We start from the raw sequence: 16985 nt of genomic DNA on the forward strand, positions 1-16985 counted from the left end.
GGCGTGGGCTAACTTCCCAGCTGGCCACTGGGTCCTCCAGAAGCCTTCTGCCCTTTTCAAGAAGTCTTTTCTTAAGAAGTTTCCCTGTTCTATGGGGTGTTAGTGACTTTTTTTTTCTAGTCGCTAGGTGGCGCCAGAGATCTCTCCTATTGTCCTTGGGGGGCTGTTTTTCGAGCCCCCCCCCCCCCCCCGTGGGACAGGGAGCAGAGCGAGAATGGTAGGGTAAACCTCAACGGCTTTGGGGTGCTGTGTCTGCCTTGTGCCCCACCGTCGTGGAGAACCCATGCCCCAAATTTCGTGCCCTGGGTCTCTGTTCCAAAGCCCTCAGTTCCAGGATGCGAGCTGTAGCCCAGTTCAGTGGCGCGGGAATGGCGCCTTTTGCACCCGCTCCCGTGCCTGGGCGCCTGGTTCCTGCTCACTCAGTGAGGGACTTTCACCTCAGTGAGGAGGGCCACCGCCCGTCTCCCCGCAAGCCTAGGTTGCAGGCGCAGGGACCTGGGCAGCCGCGATCCCGGTCCGCATTTGCTTTTCAAGGGCGCCAAGCACGCCGCTTTTCCGCGCAAGCTTACCGGCAGCCCGGGCTGTGTGTGCGTCTCCCGGGGTCTTTGTTCTTCTCTAATGGCACCCGGAGCCATTCGCTCACCGCCGCGGCGAATCCTGCAGGGTTCTCCACAGCTCCCGTTCACGGGGTGTGGTGGCTGCAATAGTTCCTTTCCACTCACAGTCCCGCTTGCTGCGTCGTTTGTTCTTGTTGGCCGTTTTGGTTTGTTGTTTTCCTCCTCTCTGCTGGTCAGAGAGTGCCGACTCTGTGGGTGGGGGAGGGGAGCAGGGTTCTGTGCTTCCCTCCCTTCTAGTCCTCTTTTATGGCCACTTTCTTCTTTGGGTAGTTTGCTGGAGTCGTCTGTTTATCTTCCGTGTCCCAGTTCTCACTGGGACCTGCCGCTTTTCCTCCCTATTAACGTTTTTTAATGGGAGATCTTACTCGCAGTGTCTCCTCGCCGCCATGTTGCTCCGCCCCTCCTGCACTAATTTTTAGAGATATTGATTTTACCAGTATTTCTGACAACAATTACTAATTTATTTTTAAATATTAGTTTTTGAACTAATTCCTTCAGATAAGAAAACATTTTTCAAGTTATATTTGTAAGCATGCCCCTTGAGTTCTAAAGAAAGTGGGGCAGAAAATTCCCTATCAGTTTTTTAAGGCCACATTTTTCCTTAAGTTCCTAGAAGAGATTTTTTTTTTAAAAAGATGTATTTATTTATGCATACAAGAGCTGGGGTACAGGCCATAGATGTGGCGGTGAGAGGATTCACCAGAGACAATGGGGAACAGAACAGGCAGACTAACTGAAATACACTGCTGAGGGGAGCAGCGGGCGAGACAGGAGAGGTCTGCTGTGCCATGTGGGTATCTCCCTTGCTGGCCGGGGATTGAACTTGTGCTGCAGAGGCTGTGGATTACTTCATAATGCGGTGCTTAACCCCTTGCACCACCAGGGAGGCCCTCCTAGAAGAGATTTTGGATGGGTGGACAGTTCCAACAAAACTATATCCCTTTTCAAGACAAAGATAAATTCCTAAAATAATTGAAGTGTTTCAAGTTAAGTCGATATAACCATTTAAGTTTGTTTTTTTTTTTTTTGTAATCAAGGAGGTTTCTAATATAAGATGGATACTAAAGTGCTTACATGTTATAATAAGTGTCCCATTTTAATCATTTTAAAACCTCTAGAGCCCAAGATTGGAACCATCTTAAAGACAAGCATAGAAAATTCAAATTGCTTTGCAATGTCCTGGTTTCTGTTTGACCTCACAGATGAGGCCTAGTCCTAGGAAAGATAAAAGATACCTTATTCATAGACCCTGAGAAGGATAGGAGAAGAGATAGATTAAGATCTTACTTTGAAGTTTGTCTGTTCTTAGACCTTTATCAGAAATTTGATAAGGAATGTCATCTACAGAAACCTACTATGTAGTTTTGATTACTAAATTGATTATTTTAAATAAGAAACTTAGATTTTTTAAAAGAAACCTGTAATTTTTATGTTTTTTTTAAAGATGTATTTATTTATGCATACAAGAACTGGGGTACAGCCAGAGATGCAGGGGTGAGGGGTGTGAGAGGATTCACCAGAGACAGAGTGGGGAACAGAACAGGCAGATTGACTGAAAATACACTAATGAAGGGAGCAGCAGGCGAGACAGGAGAGGTCTGCTCCGCCATGTGGGTAGCTCCCTGGCCAGCCGGGGATCAAACTTGTGCTGCAGAGGCTGCTGATAGCTTCATAGTGCTGTGCTTAGCCCCTTGAGTCATCAGGGAGGCCCAAATCTGAAATTTGTAATGGCCAACAAGAAGTTTAGAAATTTTCCAACCAACTGGCAAGCTTTCTTTATAGCTGACTAGAAAGTCCAAAGTAAGTTTTACAAAACCATCAAGATTCGATGTGGAGAACAGAGTTACAGAAAAGCAAGACACTTATTGAGAGGCAGGGAGGGAGAAGAACAGGAAAGGTCCCCACCCACAGGGTCCTGCCAGGCAGCCTTTGGGGGTGGGCGAGAAATGGGTGCTTACACGGAGAGAGGGTGCAAGGGGAGGGTTCTGGTCCTTGGATTTCTGTGTGCTGTGTCTGTTGCTGATTGGCTGGGCTCGGGGGTCTCCTGGGCTTCTGAAATTGTGGGGTTCTCCTGTACCACCTAGGTCCGCTGAGTGTGTGGGGTTGTCCTGGGCTACCCAGGCCCACTGAGGGTGCCTACATGACCTGGCTGACCTTTCTGAAAGCAGCCTTTCATGTCGATAGCATTGTGTTACTGTGTTGGTGTATGAACTCTCTAATCAGACTATTAAATGATGTAGGGTTGGGGGGTGGTCAGTGGGGTTAGGGGGCCGGTAATGGCACCCTCTTGGTTCTAGCCCAGTGTTTCTTAATCAGGCTGAAAAGTGGACTTGGGGGTTGGGGGACCCTGTTCCTAACTGACTGCCTGTAACCAATTCCTTGCTTCTTCCCTCACTATCCCCAAATAGCATTAGTCAGCTCAATGTGATTTTTAAAGGAAAAGGTCCCTTCTCAAGAGCTCCAAGCATCTGAAAATTACTCAAAATGACTAGTTGATTTTATAAAATTAAATCACTTTTGTTTGTTGTAATCAATCCCTACAGTGTAGCTCTTACAATTTTTACAGATTAATTTACTGCTACAAAAAAAGCCATCTGTGAATGCTGCCCACCTATCTTAGGGAATCAGAGCTAGTGAATGCACTGATTTTGAGAATATTTTGATTAAAAGAGTTTTGGCATAGACCCCGTTAAAAGAGTCTTATTAACACAATTATATCACCTTCACAGGCTGTAAACATATATCAGAAGTGAAGCTCTAATTGCTGTCCTTGCCATCTTTCCCTTTATCTTCCTTTTCTGTTTTATCTGTTTCATATTTCTCTTTGTCTGGCTTTGTTACACTATCATATGATGGTGGAGAGATGGTGGATGGGGTTGCATCTGTTTTTTCTGGAGTTGAGTTCTCATTAACATTATCAAAAACCATATCTTCTTTATTGGGCAAATCATCATCTCTGTCTCCATCTTTTATGTATATGCTTGATATATTTTTGACATGTTGCCGTAAGCGGTAACGTCTGTAAGCACGCTGAATAATAGTAGCAGATACATCCTCTTGTTTTCGTTTTAGTGTTGTTGTGATGGGTTCATAGGACACTTTAGAAGGATTTGCAGACATGAACCTTTCTTCCATCTGTGACCGAAGAGAGTCCATTTCCCCACCTTCACCCAAAACCCGCTTTGTAAAAGCAAATAAGATGTCCAGACAATGAATCCGGTCCCCACTGACCATGGGCAGATCCATGGCAATGAGCTGGACTTTGTTTGGTTTTGCTATGAGAAGAGGAGGATCCAGGGCAGCTGCAAAATCAGAGAGTTTGCTATATTCGATAAACTGGGTGGCATCAGGATCAAACTTTTCCCAAACCTCATAGAACATCTCAAAGTCATCCTCACTCAGGGGTTCAGTACTTTCTTCAGTAGCAACACTGAAGTTCTCCAGGATGACAGCGATGTACATGTTCACCACAACCAGAAATGATATGATGATGTAACTGACAAAATAGAATATCCCAACAGATGGGTTCCCACAGTCTCCTTCAACTGAACTTCCAGGATGAATTCTTTTGGGGTCACAGTCGGGAGGGCCACTATTAAGAATAGGAGCTAGCAATCCATCCCAGCCAGCAGAGGTGGTGATCTGGAACAGGCAGATCATGCTATTGCCAAAGGTTTCAAAGTTGAACATGTCATTAATTCCAGCTTCTTTTTTAACATAGGCAAAGTTGGACATTCCAAAGATGGCGTAGATGAACATGACCAGGAAGAGCAGGAGGCCGATGTTAAACAACGCAGGAAGGGACATCATCAGAGCAAAGAGCAGTGTGCGAATCCCCTTGGCCCCTTTGATGAGACGCAAGATTCTGCCAATCCTGGCGAGACGGATCACTCGGAACAAGGTAGGAGATACAAAATACTTTTCTATTATATCAGCTAGAAACATACCTGGTGAGGAGGAAAGGAATTAAAGTGAAATATTCATGCTAAAGAAAATCATGACTCTTAATAGTTTTATCTGCCATCTTATCTCTTATGATTTTGGAACTGTCATTTTATATCAAAAGCAATTTCATAATAAAGATTTGTGTGACTCCAAAGGAAAATTATTAGAATTACTTACTATGACATTTTTTTCTGTTTTATTAAGTTTATGGACCTTATCTTTCCCCCTCCATGATGATTTTTTAAATTATAAGGATAATACCTACTCAGGAAGAAAATTTAAGTGACAGTAAAATACTGAAAAGGAAATATAAATCACCTGAAATATCACCAACTGTAACTATTGTTAATATTTTATGTATTATGATGCAGACACACACACACATAGATGTAATTATGTCATACAAGCATTTTTTTCAATAATGTGTTTTAGTCAATTATAGGTCAAGGAGATATTTCCAGACAAATGACAAGGTGATTTCTTATAATTGAATAATATTTCATAAATATATATACACATACATATATGATTCTGAGGAAATATATGTTTCTGGTTTTGGAGGGCTGAAGTGAATATCTAAGTACATACATTTTTATTCCTGATTGCAGGAATATCTTTTTGTAGTATACTAATAGAATTTATTAGGTCAGATTGTCAAAATTTCATTACATTGCCAAATAATACCAAACCTATCTTGAGAAAGTTTGTACAGTAAGTGGTATGAAAGTGCCCACATTTCACATGCTTACCAGTTGTCATTCTTTATAATTTTTACCTGAAAATATTTGTGATATTTAAAAACATCTCCTTAATTTCTTTTCATTATTTTTAGAAAAAACAATTCACTTTTCTTGTTTACTGGAAATTACGTATGCTTGTTGGCTATTTTCAAATTTATTTTTTTTAAGATTTATTTATTTATGCATACAAGAACTGGGGTGCAGATCAGAGGTGTAGGAAGGGGTGAGAGGATTCACTAGAGACAGAATGGGGAGCAGAACAGGCAGATCTACTGAAATGCAATGCTGAGGAGAGCAGCGAGAGAGACAGGAGAGTTCTGCTGGCCATGTGGGTAGCTCCCTGGCCAGCAGGGGATCCAACTCGTGCTGCAGTGGCTGGTGATAGCTTGATAGCGCTGTCCCCAACCCCTGTGCCACAAAGGAGGCCCAATTTCTCCTATTTTTGACCTATTGAGGTCCTTTGTTAATTTTTCTCTTGGGAAATTTATTATTTTCTCTCATTTATAAGGATAATCTTTCTATTGGAAAACTAACCCTTCATTAGCCTTAGATGTCACATAAAAATTTTCCATGTTTTTAAACTTTTTCTTTCTGGTGCAGTGAGTTTTCCTCCATAGGATATTATATTTTTGTGCAATTGTCTATTTTTTTCTTCATAGACTCATGCGTAGTCATGAAACAAGGATTTTCAAGTTTATGGTTATAAATCTGTTTCTATTAAAAATACTTTTTTCACTTTAATCAGTCTTTGATTCATATGCTCTTTTTTACTGAGTAAGTTAGTTTAATCTGAAGTTTGATTTTTGGATTATCTACTTGAATCCACTGAGTTTTCTTCTGAACACTATTTACTTCCTCAGGGTTATAAGTTTTAATATCTAGCAATATTCTTATTTTCTTACATATGGCTTTAGAATCATTTAGACTTATTTATTTTACATATTTATTTCTCTACCACAAAAAATATATTGATATCCTCATTGGGAGAAAAACTGATCTGGAAAAAAAGTGTTCATGATAACAGAGAGTCTTATCAAGTACAAGAAAAGCCTTTCATTTATTTAAGTTATATTTTATTTTTTAATTTTCCTCATAGAAGTCCTACATATTTCTTATTAAGTTTTTTCTAGATAATTTCTTTTTTTTAAGATTTATTTATTTATACAAGAACTGGGGTACAAGAAAAGCCTTTCATTTATTTAAGTTATATTTTATTTTTTAATTTTCCTCATAGAAGTCCTACATATTTCTTATTAAGTTGTTTCTAGATAATTTCTTTTTTTTAAGATTTATTTATTTATACAAGAACTGGGGTGCAGGTCAGAGGCGCAGGAGGGTGAGAAAATTCACCAGAGACAGAGTGGGGAACAGAACAGGCAGATGTACCAAAGACACTGCTGAGGGGAGCAGTGGGCAAGACAGGAGAAGTCTGCCATGCCATGTGGGTTTTTCCCTGGCCGGCGGGGAATTGAACCCTCGCTGCAGAGGCTGCGGACAGCTTCACAACATGGCGCTCAACCCGCTGCACGACCAGGGAGGCCCTAGATAATTTCTTTTATTGCAACTGTGATCAAGATTTTTAAAACATATTTTCTAAACTTTTGTCTACATATAAAAAATTTAACGTTGGCACATGTCATTTAAAATTTGTACCACTGAACAATAACTGAATCCATTTTTTAGTTAATTCTCATCTATTTTCAATGACTGCCACAATATGATCCAAAAATGAATATAATTTGCTATATTTTATATATAGCAAATTTGTTTCTTTGTTTTTTATCTTACACATTGGTCAATATTTTTAAAAAAGAGGTGATATAAGAACACTTTCTTCTTAGTGGGAATGCTTCCACTGCTACGCTTGTGGTTAGTATTATATTCCAACCTAAATTTTAAGTAAGAATACTCTTTTCTAATTTATATCATCATCAATATTGTGGTTTTAGGTCATGTGACCCTTAACATTTGTTGCCTGTCTATTTCATCATTTGTAAGTTGAGTTTGTATTAAATGATCTTTACAATCTCTAATTCTAAATATAATTCTAAAAATAAATATAATCCTAAAATATTGAGAAAGACGTGTAGATGATGAAAAACAAAAAGACAGAAAAATGCCTATAGCAATCAAAGAGGAGGAAGTGTAAAAGCATGTACTGTAATTCACAGATATGGCAGATTATATGAACAATGATTGAATTATATATATGAAGTTGACATTTCTTGAAATCTTCACATTGCATTCAGGAAGAATTTGCACAGAATTGCTAATAGTCTGGCTATTAATGTTATCATTAATCAGGGAGAAATTCTCATATGTACTAAAACTGGAAGTGATTTCAGATTCTGTGTTATCTTCTAAGACATGTGTATAAAAAGACACAGTTTCTACCTTTGTGAAGGTTAATATTGGAATTCCAGTATCAAGGAATATGCTTCCAGCAAATGAAAACCATTTGAAGACTATAGTATGAACCCTGTGATTCTTATGCAGTTTTGTTTAGTTTTGCTCTTCAATTTCCTTCATTCTTTCATGTAGTTAACTGACTTACTCAAAAGTAAATTTACATTGAACAATTCAGAAAATCCTCTGAGCATCTGTGGAGTTTGATTCAAATGTGATAAATAAATGGTCTTACCAACAATGGAGAGAATCACAACCACAAAATCAAAAATGTTCCATCCCACAGTGAAGTAGTAGTGTCTGAGGGAGATCAATTTCAGCACACATTCTCCAGTGAAAAGGATAATAAAAACCAAATTTATCCAATATAAAACATCAGTCATGTATTTACTTTGCCCTTCTTTTTCTACCATCATGGTTACCATGTTGAGGCAGATAAGCACCATGATAGTGATATCAAAAACTTGGTTAGTTACTAGGTCAAATATACATCCTTGGAATTTGTTCTGCAAAGACACAAGAGAAAAAGTGGAATGCAGATGAACATTTCATAAATTGTATATACAGATCATTACATTAGTTAAAAACAAATCAACTTTAATTTTTTTTTATAAATTATCCCTGGTCTTAGGATCTTACTTTTATAAGAAATATTAATAATGGGTTAAATGCAAATCAATGAAAATTTTTTTTGTTGCTGACTTTCAGTATCTAGGACCAGTTTTCAAGTAACCTTGTATACTAACATTTGCTTTTAAGCTTATCTACCCTAGTATTATATATGAATTGTCATGATCAAAGACAAGATAATTTTACTATGAAACCCTCAGTTTTATAACTTAGGGGATATCTCTAAATTTCTACTTTGTCATTGTTTTAACTAATGTGTTACATAGTTTTGAACTGATATATCAGAGGGATGTATTTTCCTACCTTTTGTATGTAGAGAATGTTTCCATACATATCTTTACTACATATCATCTCATTGCGAGTATTATGCCTTCTAGAATAAAGAAGTTTTTCAAAATTCCCTTAATAGTTGCACAATCAAGTTTTAATTTTTTTTTAATAGAGGCATGTTTTATTTATTTATTTATTTATTTGTTTGTTTGTTTGTTTGTTTTGTTTATACATGCACTGGGTACAGTCAGAAGCGCGGGAGGGTGAGAGAATTCACCAGAGCCAGAGTGGGGAGCAGAGCAGGCAGAAGGACCGAAGTACACTGCTGAGGGGAGCAGCGGGCGGCAGGAGAGGTCTGCGCGCCATGTGGGACCCTCCTCCGGTGGCCGGGGAGCAGCCGGGGATTGAACGGCGCCGCAGAGGCCGCGGGCAGCTTTGCAACCCAGAGCTCAACCGCTGCGCCACCGGGGATGCCCACACAATCAAGTTTTAAAGCATTGTATCAAGACCAAATATGGCACTCAAAAAACTTTATTCCAAGACTTTCAAATCTATCAATTATGATTTAGCAGTTTTAGGTGAGCGCAGAAGAACGTCTATTTAAAAAGTGCTAAGTGATTGTTATGAAGCCAGCCAGGTACTAACTGGGTATGGAGGATGCTCTCTGTCTTTAGCCATGACTCTTTAGTAATGGATGTTGAATATAAATTGAAATGTACTTAGGTGTTTTTTATTTGTTGGAGGAATACAAATGATTCTTTTGACTACTAAGACTCAATATTCCCAGCTGAGTCTATTCTGGTCTCTGACTCTATAGTAGAATAAAGTTTAGATTCATAAATGAGCCAACTAAATCTCTTGCTATTTGTTGTAGTAGTAAATATCTAAATGTTAATGACACCATACTGATAGCAAGCACTACATCATAAATTCACCATTTAGATAAATTTAGATAAATTTCTTTAGATAAATTTCGATCAAATTTCTTAGGCCACAGTAAAACCATTTTACTTGTAGAAAGTTGTATAATGGATATAAAAGTAAAGCATATATAATCACTTAATTTTTATAGAAATATTAAAAGCTGTGATAATGTTCAAAATACATAAATACAATTTTATAAGAACTTTTGTTTAATATATTAAAATGCATGCATTTATGTTTAAGAAACCACTGTACATTATGTTATTGCTACAAGTTTTCAATTCATATTTTTTTTTACCCCTGGTCGAGGTATTGGCTTTTGTGGTTTCTTGGATCCCAGCTTTTTCATTGCATTATAATATTTCTTTTGTTCTTCTGTCATAAAGATGTCTTGACCTCCAAGGTAAAGAAATAAAAATAAATCTAGTTAAAATCAGTATCATTGTCTAGATGTTTCCTCAGATCACTAAGATAGTGTCTGATGTCTGATAAGAACAGAAAAGATACACAGAGAGATAATCTGACCACAGATGCAGAGACTGTTGCCACAAGCCAAAAAACACTTGAGCTACCAGAAGTGGAAGGTGCAAGGAAGGCCACTCCCCTAGAGGCTCTGAAGAGATAATGGCCCTGACAAAAGTTTAATTTCAAATTCTGAACTCCAGAACTGTGAGGGAATAAATTTCTGTTTTTTTGAGATTACCCAGTTTGTGATACTTGGTTACAGCTGTTATAAAAAACTAATACAGTTGATGTGAAGATTAATGAAACAGAACTTTCAGGGGAGTGCCTTACATGCAACATTCAGCAAATCTTAATTTTCATTACTTATATATTATTTTTTCTACTAAAAACTCTTCAGTCTCAGGAACGATATATTGATTTGTTCTCCTTCAAGTGTTAGCCCAACACACACCAGACAGAAAAGTAGCTTAGAACAGAATATAATGAGTACTTATGAAATGTGTTTTGAATAGTGAATTTTTTTATTCAAATTTTATAGAGAACATTAGAAAAAACTGAAGAATGTATATTACTTAAGAAGTTATGGCTTAGGAGATATTTTCTGTGCAGAAATGATAAGATTAAGCATACCTATTAATGTATACTAGCCATTTATTTGAGAAATAAATGAAGCTAATTACTAGTAAACATGAAGTTAAATTTCACATAACATTTTTGGGAAAATAACCATTTCATCTTTCCAGTACAATTAAAAAAAAACTTAAAATACTTATCTTCTTTTTCTGTTGATTGAAATTATCTATGATAACACCAATGAACAAGTTCAAAGTGAAGAATGAACCGAAGATGATAAAGATGACAAAATAAAGATACATGTAGAGACTGTACTCATACATGGGCTGCTTGTCTACCTAGAAAATTAATAAAATTTAGTGGTACATTGACAGTAACATTCAGCTTTTTCTTTGTCATGCTGTTTGACAAGATACTCCAAGCAGTATCACCCTAGCTAAACTTAGCTTTTTCTGACACTAAAGCATTGTTGAGGTTCAACATAAACATTCTTAAAAATTTATTCACATTAAATATGTATTTCATGCATATTATGTACATAAATATAATCTTCAAATGACTGCAAAGTATTAGCCATAAGATGCAGTTGTTCTCAGAATGTTAGAACAATTTAGTAATCAAATGACCAAAAGTATGAGTTTTATTTATAGAAAAAAACAGTGAATGAGAAAATGCTATATTGACATAAACTTTGCTGATTTTTTCATATGGTATAGAAATATCTTCACTTGCTATTTGGGCAACATGAAGTAGCTGGTAGTATTCATACTTTCTTAATGTGAAACTTACTTGACATAAATTCTTATAAAGTATTTCAAAATATAAAAATTAAAAAGATGAATAAAATGTAATTTCATTTTTGTCTGAAAAACTAACATATGCCGATCCATTATTAGTATAAGGCTTCACTAAATGCCATACTTGGATTTTCCTGTTGGATTTTCAGAAAAACTTCATGAAGTAAGCATGAATTGTTTTCCATATACAGAATAATAAATAGACTATGTAAATTTGCTCAAAGTCAGTTGTAAAACATTAATGATTATGATAGATCTAGAATTTTATTAAATCTCTGTCTTCAAATGCTGCACTTGTAACTACCAGGCTATTAGGCAGAAGTTCTTTATCATGTGTGTACATACAAAGAGCTCTTTGAGCTATGGTTTGAAAACTTCTGACCAAAACAAAGGAGCTTGAAAAAGTCATTGAATTTAGGTGAGGTACCAATACTTACATTAACAGAGTCAACAGCAGCATACATGATATCCATCCATCCCTTGAATGTAGCCTGTAAATATAACATTTGTAGATTATGAATATGGAGTTCACTCTCCAAAAACAGTCATAAATGAGTTTAGTTTATTTAATGCTAAAACAATCAAGTAATAAATTACTAACTTTGTATTTCAAAATACCAGTCTATGGATGCTATGTCAAAAACAAAAAGGACATCTTTCCAAATCACTTTAGAAACTTCTCTTAGTTAATCATTCCCAAGCTGTTACAATTGCCTGCAAATTTGCACATGAACTTGTATTTTTCCAGCAGAGGAGGAAGAAAAATCTTTGAAAAAGGCTGAAAATAATTTTGTCCATTTTTGTAAAGATTCTCTGTGCTAGTGGGAAATACTCATTACTGTGTAGAATAAAAATGGCAGTCCAAAAATGACTATTCATTTTTGGAGTAATATTCAGGTGGTGCAATGATTGTGGCTGGGGATGGTGGTACAATAACATCAAGAAGTCAAATATGGATTAATAACTCAAATGCAATAGCACCTAAGTTTAATTTTGCAATACATGTTTTAAGAAAGACCAAGTCTTCTTTTAAATTCACTAAGTATTTTATCTTTAATATCTAATTGATAGATTATTTAAAAAATGATTTATATACATCATCCAGTTTCCCCTATAATATCACATATTCGTGAAAGGGTGGTCACTTACAACTTGCAGCAGAGACAGGTAACCGAGTCCAACATTATCAAAGTTCACTTTCAGGTTTTTCCATCGCACATTTTGACTAACATTCATAAGTGCCAAACACTCGGAACGATTTGAAACCACACTTTGAGGAAAGCGTGACCCATCTGTGGTGTTAATACACTCATAGAACTTGCCGGCAAACAAATTTACTCCCATGATGCTAAATATTAGCCAGAATATAAGACACACAAGCAGCACATTCATGATGGAAGGAATTGCACCTATGAGAGCATTTACAACCACCTGGTATTCAAAAGAAAGAAAAGAATGATAATGATTAGTACAGTGTTAAATAGGTCACATTAATGAAACATACTAGAGAAGTAAAGATGTCAGAAAAGTCACCCTAAGTGTTTAAGATATCAAATTAACCAATGTGTATTTATTGACTACCTAGTAAATGCTCAGCATTATGCCAAGCAGTATAAAATGTCACAGGAGCCTTGAAATCAATGATTTTACAAAAATACATGATGAACATGTAGTGAAATTATTAGCAGATATATCAAACAAAATAGCTAAGGTGAGTCTACATAAATAAAAAGAAAAAATAAACCAACAACCTAATATATGTAAGATGAACTCATAAAATCTGCAATATCTAGAAAAGAAATATATAAATATGTTAAAAATGAATAAAATGTACATTTTAAAAGTTCACAGTGTTAGAATTACCTTTGCTAGGACCTCTGTTTCCTCATCTGTAGAATGAGTAATTTTTTCAAATTTACTATTCTAATTATAAAATACATATTTGTAAGTCCTTTGTTAAAAATAGATAGTGCTGACCTTAGTTAAAACAAAAATGGGGGCCTCCCTGGTGGTGCAAGGGGTTAAACACAGCACTATGAAGCAATCCGAAGACTCTGCAACATGAGTTCGATCCCTGGCCAGCCAGGGAGATACCCACATGGCACAGCAGAACTCTCCTGCCTTACTCACTGCTCCCCTCAGCAGTGTAGTTCAGTCAGTCTGCCTGTTCTGCTCTCCACTCTGTCTCTGGTGAATCCTCTCACCACCACCCCACTCCATACCTCTGACCTGTACCGCAGCTCTTGTATGTATAATAAATAAATCTTAAAAAAATGAAATATAGTTTATCCTTAATACTTCTTCTGTTTCTGCTTTTCAGTATTTCCATTGCTATTGGTCACCAATGCCTCTTGCAACTCCAGTTCTGGCATCCACTGTAGGATTTATAGCTTTTCAGATTTTCTTAATTTTCCTTTCCTTCCAAATCTTATCTTCTTATACTTTGGCTCTAGTCCTTGATGAGTGCAAACATGTTAACAAGGAGTTTAAGTGAAGAGTACTATGTGAAGATTAAGTACTGATTATTATATCCCCCCCTCTTATTTGCAATTTAGCAAGCAGCCTCTCCAGTCATGTCCAGTGGGGAAACATTACAGATTTCTGACTATCTTGGTGATTGTTTATAACAGAAAGGCTGGCAAGCATTTTTAAAGTATATTTAGGCTTTGTTGATTATACCATCTATTTCAACTATTCAAATGATCAATCCATGATCATTGTTCTTATGTGCTCTTGAGGGAACTAGGGTCTATTCAACATTAAACTTTTAAAAATTATTTATTTATGCACAGAAGAACTGAGTTGCAGGCCAGAGGTGTAGGGTGGGGGAGAAGATTCACCAGAGACAGAGTGGGGAGTAGAACAGGTGGATTGACTGAAATACACTGCTGAGGGGAGCAGCAGGCGAGAGAGGAGAAGTCTGCTGAACCATGTGGATTAGCTCCCTGTCCAGGGATTGAATTCAGGCCATAGTGTTGATAGCACTGAGGCTTAACCCCTAGGCCACCAGGGAGGCTTCAATATTCAACTCTTTTCTATAAGATAGAATATGTTTGCTGGAAATATGTAATGTGTCTGGCCTTCCTGGTGGCGCAAGGGGTTAAAGCACCACATTAGGTAGCAATCCTTGCCTCTGCAGCATGAGTTCAATTCCCGACCAGCCAGGGAGCAACCCACATGGCACAGCAGACCTCTCCTGACTCGCCCACTGCTCCCCTCAGCAGTGTGCTTTGGTCAATCTACCTGTTCTGTTCCCTGCTCTGTCTGATGAGTCCTCTTACCCTCCCCCCCACATCTCTGGCCTGTACCCCAGCTCTTGTATGCATAAATAAATAAATCTTTAAAAAAAAAAAGAAGAAAATATGTAATGTGTCTCTGAGAAAGACAGGTGCATCTTGTTCTGATGAGATGCCATTTGGGAAAGCCATTAAGCTGAAGAGTCTCAAGACTCAAAGGAAACTAACTACAGAATGCCTCAAATATAATGTATTCTTCGAAATGCCACTTGTACATGGATGGTTTAGTGGAGGGTGAGTGGAACAACTGCACAAATCAAGAGCAAAATTGTAAGCCCTGAAATTAAAAATTAAAAAAAAAAGCCACAGCAGGATAAAGAAACATCGCCTATTTTACATAGTTAATAAATACAAATATACATATTCCTTCAAATATTCAAATATTTAAAAATATTCTCCTGTATCCAATTCACTGTGTAACAGAAAATGAACAAAATGCAAGCAGAGTTAAATAATGGGCTGGCCTAATAATCACTGAAGGAAGTAGTTTTCTAGTGAAAAATATAGCTTTTGTTCATGAAAATGTAATATATTGTATATTCAAATCCAGGCATCAGCTAATAGATTCTAAATATATTATAACATGTTAATGTTTGAAAATGCCATTAATATCAATGAATTCCAGTATCATCTATGTTGAAATGGAAACATAAATTTTCAATTCTTATATACACTGGATACATTAATCAGTAGAGAAGACTGTCATAATTAGGTTAGCAGGAATAATAATGATTTGCTAGACTAAAAGATATCTAAAGCTCACCTGAGGCTTCAGATTTCTGAATCCAAGCCCAGAATTTATGATTTAGTATGTCTGGAGTGAGATCTGGGAATTTTTATTTTTAATAAGGTCACAGATGATGCTATTAGCTGATCAGTAGACCGCACTTAGAAAATCAGTAGGCTAGACTAAGCTGTATATTAAATTGTACAGAGACTACAGGCCTAGAGGCAGTCAGGTAAATTAGCAAGTAAAATACAATATAAGAGTTTTATGTGTCTGAACACAGAGAGAGGATGCCCAATTATGCCTGGTGGTGGACAAAGCAAATTTTAATTGCGGTTTAAAGTAGGGGTAGATATTTGTCTGCTATATTGATAAAGTAGGGTTAATTCAGGGCAGGGAGAAGCATTCCCAGCCAAGAAAACAATAGTCATGAGAAAGCAGTTGTAAATCTGGAGAAGAAATTCAAGGAAAACAGCAACAAATGAGGTTATGAACTAATTAAGGAAAATTAGGTCATTGTCCTCAATGTGTTTTTATGAGGAAGTTGCTGATTTAATACAGCCCTTAAAGCTAGGCTGTTGGTCGTCATAATCTCACCTCTCTGGAAAATACATCTCTTTTCAGGCACCATGCTGCCTACTGCAAATTAAGTGAACTCTCAGAGCTTTTGTTTTTTCAATTAAAATTGAGATGATTCCACTTTGAAATATATTTTGAAGATGAAATTAAAAGTGATGGTTGATGCTATTTCACTTTCCTATCTTTTCTTATGCCCCCTACCAAGGGTATACCCTTAAAAAATATGATTCCAGCAAGTGCTTGATGACATGTATGTGAGAGATGGTGTCAAGACTGGTAGTGTTCCCTTAACCTCAATTTCATAGAATAGGGAAGATTTTCATTTAAGAAGGGAAAAATTACTTTATTTAGATCTTTGCCTAAAAATATATGAAGGAGGCATTACTGTATTTGCTTTACTCTTTGTTAAACAATATGCATTGAAATACTATGTATATATGTTTATGTGTACAAGTACACACCCTTATGTACATAAATAATTCTTATATATCCATATACGGTATATATATGCTTATATACACATGCTTACTAATATAGAGGTCATAATTTATACATATCCATGTTTTTTGTGTTTTATACTCCACTAAAAATATTAGGAAGTTTAGAATTTTCTTACCCTCATTCCTTCAAATCTCGATAAAGCTCTTAGAGGTCTTAAAGCTCTCAGTGTCCGCAGGGATTTGATAGGGCCAAGGTCAGAGTAACCGAGTGTGCTTGCCACTAGAGTAACCAAAGAAACCTATAAAAAACAAATTTTTCATTAATCTTTACAATGCAATAATAAAGCACAAAGAGGTAAAGTCAATTTCAGAGGTCATTAAGAGAAGCCCTCAGTAAGAACAATATGATTTTATATATTGAATTATTTAGTCAATGCCTAAAAATTTGAGTAAGATGGATGCTTTTGTAAGGAAATAGATTTAAAGGAAGGTTAACCAAAGTAAGAAATAATAAAAGAAAGTAGGTTATTTCTTATCCCTGAATAAAAATCACATGGGCTTCAGACATTTTCAGTT

At 36.6% G+C, this 16985-nt stretch overlaps 1 protein-coding gene across 1 annotated transcript in view; it reads right to left on the reverse strand.

The window, feature by feature from the left end:
- Positions 1 to 3374: 3374 nt before the first annotated feature.
- The window catches only part of SCN9A (sodium voltage-gated channel alpha subunit 9), a gene marked incomplete at both ends in the record, with an annotated part of 73606 nt that continues 59995 nt past the window's right edge, over positions 3375 to 16985 (reverse strand). The window contains 7 exons of the mRNA XM_084257828.1: positions 3375 to 4564; positions 7944 to 8214; positions 9831 to 9955; positions 10767 to 10908; positions 11805 to 11858; positions 12517 to 12798; positions 16586 to 16708. Of these exons, the coding sequence (XP_084113954.1) occupies positions 3375 to 4564; positions 7944 to 8214; positions 9831 to 9955; positions 10767 to 10908; positions 11805 to 11858; positions 12517 to 12798; positions 16586 to 16708 (2187 nt within the window). The remainder of the gene's footprint in view (positions 4565 to 7943; positions 8215 to 9830; positions 9956 to 10766; positions 10909 to 11804; positions 11859 to 12516; positions 12799 to 16585; positions 16709 to 16985) is intronic.

Source organism: Talpa europaea (genome assembly GCF_964194135.1).
Source record: "Talpa europaea genome assembly, chromosome: 1".
Classification (NCBI taxonomy): domain Eukaryota; kingdom Metazoa; phylum Chordata; class Mammalia; order Eulipotyphla; family Talpidae; genus Talpa; species Talpa europaea.